Source organism: Bactrocera tryoni, chromosome 4 (assembly GCF_016617805.1).
Source record: "Bactrocera tryoni isolate S06 chromosome 4, CSIRO_BtryS06_freeze2, whole genome shotgun sequence".
NCBI classification, from domain to species: domain Eukaryota; kingdom Metazoa; phylum Arthropoda; class Insecta; order Diptera; family Tephritidae; genus Bactrocera; species Bactrocera tryoni.
This window is the reverse complement of record NC_052502.1, coordinates 32,499,529-32,508,702: the sequence shown is the minus strand read 5'-3', so window position 1 is coordinate 32,508,702 and position 9,174 is coordinate 32,499,529. Positions and strand designations below refer to the sequence as shown.

Genomic DNA, 9,174 nt, shown 5'->3' with positions numbered 1-9,174 from the left:
ATTGTAAATTTACAGAACTTAATGTTATGTAATATTAGGCGATTCATTTTGAACAATTTGAGTTCCCTTGATCACGTAGCCGATCTCCCGGAGGACTTCCCAAAAAATCTTTTTGGCGGTGAGAAACTTTTTTCAAAAAAAAAACTATCTTAAACCCAAAAAAAAAGTATTATAACAATAGACGATTAGAGGTAATGACCCAAATTAAAAAATTATTTCCAAAAATCTCATTCCTTATGTCATCATTACCTGACTACGATTATTTCACCTACTTATTATTTCGTAGTAACAGATTAAAAAAATCGTTTCGGGAGGCCTGTTTTTGCATTCTCTGAGAAAATTTACACTAGTGATGTATAATTTTTTATACCATAATATAGAGATTTCGAGGAAGAAAAATATTATCGTTTTTTTTCAAGCAAATATTTTAGTCTGGAGAATTTTCTATTGAAAATTAAGGTTTTTTCCAATATCAAATGACAGTACAGTAAAAAAAATATTTTAAAAATAAAATAACAACAGCATGTTTAGAACAAAAACAGCTTAATTGACCCCAAATTTCGTAAAAGAAAAAATTTCTTTTTAAAAGATAAAAATAAAAAGCCAAAAACTGAATTTTTTTTGGAAATTTTCACACAAATTTTAAGGTTGTGTGAAGAATGCGTTAAAAAAGCGGTAAAACTTTTTCTTACCTACAACTTTGCTATATAACTTTCCATTGGAGTCGCAGTTTTGTTGAAAATCAAGATAACCTTCTTTAACTCTTAAAAATTCAACCACTAGCTTTCCTTCCTCTCTCCGATTTCAGAGCCCTTGTAAATTATTTTTCCTTCCATTATTATTATTTTATCTTACGTTTCTAATGGGATTCAATCCACTACGATTTTTTTCACTTGTTACCATTTTCGAAAACTACTGCACTGACCTATTTGTTGTTGTTGTTGTTTTATAAAAAATTTGATTTCTAAACAGATTTTTGTTCACATGACGCCGTCGAGGGTTGGAAGACTTACGGCAAGCAGTATTAATTCGATCACTACACTGTTATGCCGATATGTTAGTCAAAATTGCTATTCTTTAAAAAACATATTTAATTAATTTATTTCTTACATGCCCTTGAGTCGGGGTGGAACCATTTGCACAACCAATTCAACATGATATATATTTATATCAATGCGAATATAAATCACATATATCTCGACTTCTTTCTTTTTAATTTTAAAAAGCCCATTTTCGCATATTTTTTTACAAACTTCAATATTTTCTCGCTTTAATATGTATAACTTTTTACTCCCGTTCTGGCATTTGTGTTACTTCCAGAATTATTTCAAAACACTAAAATTCGATAGCAGGAAACAACTGATATTTATAGTCTAGCAGATTTGCAAAAAAACTAGGTTAAAAAATTAGTTTATCAGCATTGACTAGCAGCTGAGTGAAGCTGATAACAGTAAGAGTAAAAGAAGCTCTCAACTCTGTTAAAAAATCTATGATTGTTTGGCAGCTTATTTCAAATGTTGTTATTGTTGTAGCGGCAGAATTCTTCACTTCAAATGTTGTCACATCATTTAAAAAAGTGGACACATTTAAAAAAACTGAGCATATGTCTGTTTTATCTTCAAAGTGTTAACTTTGTAGATGCTTAAATTTTATTTCCTTGACAGTACTGACTTGCGAAAAATACGGGAAACTTGACATTTTTTTAATATAAAAAATAACTCAGAAAAATATATCCATCTTCAAGACACAACGACTATAGTGATACATTCTTGTATTCAACTCTCTAGCGAGACCATGTCGCGACAGATAAAGAAAGCTGCAATCAATGCAGTTGTTTGTGGACCCTCAGTGCAGCCTTTTGCAAGACGTTCCTCAATACTGGCCATTTTAATCACTAGCTTATTCATTACGCCTGGCGGTAATTCCACTGTAAAAAATAATCAAAACAATTTATAAATAATTGTTGAATTTCAAAATGTTATTACAACTTACAGCGCATAACAAACAAATGCAATTCTGTAAGAATATCACTCAAAGCGAGGCCGCGTACAGACTTTATGCGTTGAATTTCTAAAAAGAAAACAATAAAATAAATTTAATGTTTAAACAAGCGTAAACTAATTATAAATCCACTAACCATCATAAGCTTCCTCGAAGCCCTCTGTGGACAATAACGTTTGTAACGTACGCTCTATATCACTACGTAGTGGATGACCCACACAAGTGTATACATTGTCCTCATTAACGACATCGAATGCCATTGAAGTACTTTGGAGCACATTGAGTACCTTGCGCATATCACCTTTTGAGAGGGTCATTAGAGCCTTCTTGCCATCTTCAGTGACATTTAACCTATAAAGATATGTAACTATTTGTATCTTCTAATTACATGTTAAAAATTCGAAAATAAAAAGCACGCAAGTTTATAGTAGGAAACACGATTTTCGAATCTTTCGAGGCAGCTCCCAACTAACAACATTTATAACTTTTTTACATGTTCATACTTGCTGTACCACATAATTTCGTTAATTCAATTAATAACTCACTTTTCCTCTCCAATAATCTTATCCAATCGTGGTAATATTTGCTCGGGCGAAAGCGGCGCAAAACGGAAACGCGTACAACGTGACTGTAGTGCTGGTATAATTTTACTTAAATAGTTGCAAATAACACAAAAACGCACATTTTCCGTGTACTTCTCAATGATGCGACGCAATGCATTTTGTGCATCATTCGTCATAGCATCCGCCTCATCCAATATGATTAACTTAAAAGATCCGCTGAAAATGGTGCGTGTTGAGGCAAAATTTAAAATTTGTCCACGCACAATACCTATGCCACGGTCATCTGAGGCATTCAACTCCAACACCATAGATTTAAATTGTGTTGGACTGTAGAGTTGTTTGGCACAGGCAAGAATGGTGCTGGTTTTACCGGTACCTGGTGGGCCGTAGAAGAGCAAATGTGGCAACTGTTTCTGTTCAATGAAGCGATTTACTGCAGATAGTAAAAGAAGTAATGAAATAAGAAGAAAAAGTAATATTTTATGAAATATGTAGCTGTTGTGTTTACTTGTAGATATTATTTCCTCATGCGATATCAAGTCGTCCAGTTTTGATGGTCGGTATTTCTCCACCCTGTAGCGAAAGTACAATATTAATTATCGTTTTTGTGTTGAAATAATAACACTCACCATGGCATTCGACATTGTTTTTCAACTTCCTCGCTCATTTTTGTGTATTTTTATGGAAACAATAAATATAAATGAAATTGAACGCAAATTGGCGCCGCTAACTGTCAAAAAACTCAAACACAAGCAGCTGTTTTTAGCGTGTGAACGTTTTTGTTATTGTAGTAACTAGGGTTGCATGTGTAGTTTGATGTTGCCATACTTAGGCATGTTTCATTTGCAAATTATTTTAATTTTTTAAATAAAAATTAAATTAAAAAAATTTATTATAAAAAAATATCTGATGTATTAAAATTAAAATATTTTATACAATATAAATTTAAAAAACGATAAAATATGTGATCACAAATCAAAGCCCAATAATTATTTTTAACATTTTTCTTTATTTTTTTTTAATAAAAACAATATTTGCTAATAGAAACTAGGCCTGTTTGCTTTCCAAATTAGTATTTGGAGGTTCCTAACTTTTTTAACTCAATGCTATTGACTCACAAAACTTTAAACGCGCTTTTCTCGGAACACTATTTTCAGAGTTGGTAAGGAAAATTTCTCCGAAACAGCTGTTTGTCAGGAAAATATCGAAGAAGTAAGATTTTTGATAACGATTATAACATTTTGATCCTAAATTGCAACAAAAATACGATTTTTTATGAAAGCCACCATTTTGTCAAAAAGCTCAATTTTGATTAGGTTTATATTATAATTTGTATTCAGCAATATTAATTTGTATTGGCATTAAGGTAATCTTATGAAAAAAACTTTCTCATCGCATGGCACGTTTTTTCGAAGTTCTCCTATGGATCGACCACGGAATCAAGGAATTCTAAATTTTTTCTAAATGAAGTGCCGATTATGTAAGTACATTACATGAGTCGAGCTCCCTTCCAGATCTCTCCAATCCAAGCTACCACAACGATGTACAGGGAGCCCGACCGTTCGTCTGTACACCTGACTAGCTTATGTAGTTATAACTTGGTGTCAACCATCACCCTCACACCTAGGAGTGGTCTGTGGTTTCCTTTGACCACTTTCATGAAAACCGTTGATATAGTCACAGCGAGCCGCTGCCACTTCTCGTGGAAGCTGACTTCATCTTCGCTACTGCGATCACACATTCCGAGTTCCATTGAGTCAGCCCGTTTAGCGATTTGGCTGAACCATGGTGCTCACTCACGCGACCTCTTTCCCCACATTCGTTTTGTTTTTGTTTTTTTTTTTACTTATGTGTATTGGGTCCCATTCAGAGCCGCTATCCAACTTTATAATAATAGTCCTAAGGTTATCTTTATTAAGAGGCCAAGGCAATAGTTGACGCATTCGACCAGCGCAAAGCGGAGTCCTTTCAACCACACCTACCATGTCAACTTAATGAAGACGGGGGAGGAACGTACCCTGAGGCCTACACATTTTTAACGGAACAAAGGCAGTCTCGGTTTTAACTCGCCAGCCATTTCTGCAGTATGTCACTCTCACATACTCAGCTGGCGAATTACTTTGATCTACAGCCCAAGGTTCAAACCAAGTCTCAAAATAAAGCATCAGTCATGAATTCATAGTGCAAGTCGAATCCGTGGTCAAGTTCCTTTAGGAATTTTCACAGGCCATGAAGGCTGCAGCTTATTTGGCGTTGCCCAGAATGCTCTTGACGATGGATAATGGAGCTTCATTAAAGCTATTTGATTACTCTTAAAAATTACTCAGCAAGCAAAGTCCTAGAAAAATATTTATATAAAAAAATATTTAAAAATATTTATCCTCTATTTGTCTTTTAACTGTCAAATTTCTAGCATTTATAGACATATCTACATATCCTCTCTTGAAATATTTTTCAAACGTAAATAATTTCGATAATAACGGCTTTTTCACTACCAGTGTCTCATATTTACTTACATACTTATATGACGCATCTGCAGCTAAGCTCCCACACTCCTTCCCGAGCACGCATTGCTTTTCTAAAGCGATCAACACCTACTTTTCGAGCATTGAAAGCACACAAAGAGATGCCAACCGCTTAAAGCGTGTAGACCGGAAGTAGACGCCATTCAGTCTATCAAAAGCAGGAATGTCACACGCTGCGTGCATACATATTTTCATATGTATATATGTATGTATATAGTGAAGCTGAAGTGCAACAGCATTCAAATGCGTGTACTTGCACACAAAAATACATACATACATATGAACATGCATGCCTACCTTGGTATACGACACTGCATATGTGTAAGCTAACACGCAATTAATTTGGCGTCATTTATATACATACACATATATACACACGTTACTGTCAACCCACCTGTCACTATGGATGGCTGCACTGCCAGCTGGGGTTGCGCCTGCTTACCCGTGAGCTTGAAATGAGCCTCAACTCACAGTCAAAAACAGCATGACACGCTATCCACACACACACACACCGGTATGTATATTTATAAATATGTATATATGTACATATGTATGTATGCATATCATCTCTGCATGCGAATAAACGCAAAAATAAACAAACAATCCACAAGCCTTTTCCCAAACGCCGCAGTGCCACCCGAACCCCCATCGAACGCTTTCGTGTCCGCAGTGAGTGGGCGCGTTTTCATTCATTGCCTACACCGTGGCCGCTTACAGCCTCCTCGTAGTGCCGATTGCGCTCGTCAACGCTCGTTCGGCAAAAAATCTCCCAAAGGAAAGGAAAATAAAATATAACAAAATGCCAACCAAAGCGGGGCAGCAGCCGCGGGGTGGTGTGCAAAAATAATAACAAACAAACAAAACAGAAATTCCAATGGTGTCACCAGCGGCTCGATGCCATTAACCGCCCTAGTGTGCTATACATAATATAACGGCAAGCACAAACTTGTATTTCCAGGAGCTGTATATACATATTATATGTATGTGTGACGTGTGTGTGGTGTGGAGTGCGTGCAGCTCAGCGGCCGCTTCCGTTTCCTTCCAGTGCGTTGGTGTTTGAGTGTGTGCCTGTGTTGTGTTTTGTTGTTGTGCGCGCGCCTGGAAGCGGCGCGGGAAATCCAATACACACACTACAAAAAAAACACACGCACACACACCACTGTGCCTCCGGTGCTTCCAATCGGCTGCTGTTGATGGATACTACACTTTGCTGTTGTTGTTGTTGTTGGACGCGCGCAAATCTGCTTGACTTGATTTGACTCGACCAGCGACTTGCCGTGTGTTTGTGTGTTTATTTGGTGCGAAGTATTGCGGCGGCCGATACGATTCGTGTGCCGACGACGACGACGACGATGTTGTTGGCAACGACAACGACGACGACGATGACTGTGACGACGACACAGCTCATGCAGCAGTGCTGAGCGGCTGGAGCGCTTCAGCAGCTACTGTCATTCCATAGTTGAGTGTTGTCGCAGCAGGATCGCAGTTTCCTTGCACGCGCCACGATTTTTTTGTGCTCGCTTTTTGTGATTTATTGTGTTACACACATTGTAAAGGATACAAAAGGAGAACGCAGGCTCGGAAAGCAAATAATTTTTGAACTAAAAATAAGCAGACAGAAACAGTAAAGTTTCAGCGTTTCTTTGCGGTGTTAAGCCACAGCTGTTTGGGTATGAAAAATGTACCGTTATTTGTGTCGTTAATTGTGTTCCGCAATGGATGTGTATAAAAAGTGAAAATCGGTTATATACGTATATATTGTAATATATATTTGCGTGTACTCTAAGCCTATAAATTGTGCATGAAAAAGCTATATCCGCTTCCGGTTTGTAAAAGTCTTCAATTCAATCGGATCGAGTAGTAAATATTCTTTTATAAGAGAGTGCGTTTGTGCAGAAATTTCAGTGAATACACACTCGCTTGTTAGGGCAGTGGCGAAAAGCGAGCGTGTGCATATATGGCAACAAAAATAACAACGAGTATTTATGTGTTTGTGTGTGTGAGTGCGCTTACTACAATATTTAGTGCAGTCGTTGTTGTTGTACGTGTAGTGGAAAAAGCGAAAACTACGCAAAAACGGGCAGAAGAAAGTTGAAAGTGATATAAGAAAACAAAAACAAGCAAAAGCGTTAAACTGCTACAACAACAACAACAACAACAACTACAAAACATAAAAATCTCTCACAAAAACAACAAAAATCATATATCCTTTGAAACAAAAACAAAGAAATCATAAATTTTATACAACAACAACAACAATGACAGTAACAACAACAATAACAAAAACAATGACAGTAACAGCAACAACAACAGCATGCAATTACAACACACCAAAATTCCCAAACCATCAAAAAAAAAAACAGCAACAACCATGGTGGACAACAACAATGCCGCTTTTTAGCCCACTTCGGCAGCGGCAGGAAAAGTGTTATCCTTTGACAAACAATCGCACAGTTAGCCACACAGTTATCGTAGATTTTTTCGCAGTCAGCCTCCTTTTGTATTCTATACTACAATTAACGACGAACCGAACGAAACTATTGTACAACTACAACGCTTCGTCGGTTTCCCATTCGCATTTACAACAGCAGCATAGTTGCATTCCACTAACAACAATACATATACACATTCCCTTATAGCCACGCTCACCGTAACTACTCCCGCCTCTTGCTACTATCTACTTAGCCCCCCTCATGCTTCGTTTCGGCCACGACTTTCGTCTCGTTGTGTACGTTTGTTTGTGGTTCGCTGCGAGTCAAGTGGTTATTATGTATAATGGCTTACACTATCCCTTTCGTTGGCTTTCAAATCGAACAATGCCTGGCCGCCCAATATCATCTCATCCCCTCTCCTCACCGAACTTGAAACTGCCCCTATGCATAGCGTTGTGTACCTAGTAGCTGTCTGATATGGCTCCTCTTCTCTGTGTTGGCAGTGATTGTGATTTACTCTATGCAAGCGTATGCACAGCTGAGTGCGTCCGTCTTTACTCGAAACACTTTCTCGCATTGCATGCGCAATGAAAACGCCCATAAATTCATCATACATTGTTGGGTCGGTAAAACTATTTCTTCAACGTGGATAGTTCTTTCTAGTGCTCACAATTTCTAGGCATGTCCGAAAATGCTCAAGATGTTGGTCGTTTGGAGTGTTGAGGCAGTGCTAAAGGTCAATGTCATTTATAAGTCCATATAAGCCGTTCCTATATGGATTCCCTTCATTTTTACTAGTAGAACTTGTTAATACTAATTATAACATAAAGTTCTTATTCTGCAAATAATCCGATTAAATCCCCTAGCCAGAAGAGGTGGGAGGTTATTTGAAACAGTCTTCGACAAAGTAAGGATCCATTGAAATATTTCCCACGTGTCGGAAAACATTTGCTTTGAAAAATGCCGGTTCAAGACAAACAGCTTGACAAAATTTTTCGAATGTGTAAAGGTATTGTAAGATTCTTGATGATAATTCTCACGCTATTTCATTATGCTGCTGAATAGTGTATGGTCTTAAATGAGAATAAGGTACTTTGTGAGAAAAGTCATTCCAACAAAAAATAGTATGGCCCATTTCCTCTTATATACTGAACCCGAAATTAAGGCCCTTGGATCCAAATAGGAATCACATCACCTCAATAACAAGTATCAAAATATTGGAATTAATCTATGTGCTGTGGCTATGTGAGTCGTTGTGACTTAGATGAGGGCACAATAGACCCTAGGTCGTGATGCAAACCTCATCTCTTATCTATCACGGTATGCCATATTTCTCTCGAAAAGTCGTAATGTCGACTCATCCGATGTTGTCATCGTCCATACCTCTGCACTATATAGCAAGACGGAAATAATGAGTCTCTAATAGAGTTTCGTTTTTGTTCGTCGAGAGATTACTTTACTTCTCAATTGCCTATTCATTCCGAAATAGCACCTGTTGGCAAGAGTTATTTTGCGTTAGGTTTCGCCTTGATGTTGAGGCTAATGATATTAATATCGTCGGCCTACGCCAACAGCGGTACACTCTTATAAAAGATTGTCCTTCCCGATTCAGCTACGCAGCACGTATTATTTTCTTCAGCAGTAGATTGAAGA

The 9,174-nt window shown here is 37.3% G+C and overlaps 2 protein-coding genes across 2 annotated transcripts in view; one reads left to right on the top strand and one right to left on the bottom strand.

Annotated features, from left to right (window-relative positions):
• Positions 1 to 1,604: 1,604 nt before the first annotated feature.
• On the bottom strand, positions 1,605 to 3,302 carry LOC120775960 (replication factor C subunit 5). The gene is made up of 6 exons (XM_040106372.1): positions 3,194 to 3,302; positions 3,073 to 3,137; positions 2,547 to 2,997; positions 2,138 to 2,352; positions 1,993 to 2,070; positions 1,605 to 1,927 (listed from the first exon to the last, which is right to left on the bottom strand). Exons 1-6 carry the CDS (start codon positions 3,229 to 3,231, stop codon positions 1,776 to 1,778), a joined length of 999 nt encoding a protein of 332 aa, XP_039962306.1. The 5' UTR covers positions 3,232 to 3,302; the 3' UTR covers positions 1,605 to 1,775.
• Positions 3,303 to 6,565: 3,263 nt separating this feature from the next.
• LOC120773466 (proton channel OtopLc) overlaps positions 6,566 to 9,174 on the top strand; it is a 124,850-nt gene continuing 122,241 nt past the window's right edge. The window contains exon 1 of the mRNA XM_040102370.1: positions 6,566 to 6,759. The gene's annotated coding sequence lies outside the window, so the exon portion shown is untranslated. The remainder of the gene's footprint in view (positions 6,760 to 9,174) is intronic.

Coding starts and splice junctions, on each gene's coding strand:
- LOC120775960 (XM_040106372.1), bottom strand. CDS start 3,231: ATGAGCGAGGAAGTTGAAAAACAATGTCGAATGCCATG. Junction 2,998..3,072: donor TGAGGAAATAATATCTACAA/GTAAACACAACA, acceptor TACTATCTGCAG/TAAATCGCTTCATTGAACAG. Junction 1,928..1,992: donor GCATTTGTTTGTTATGCGCT/GTAAGTTGTAAT, acceptor TATTTTTTACAG/TGGAATTACCGCCAGGCGTA.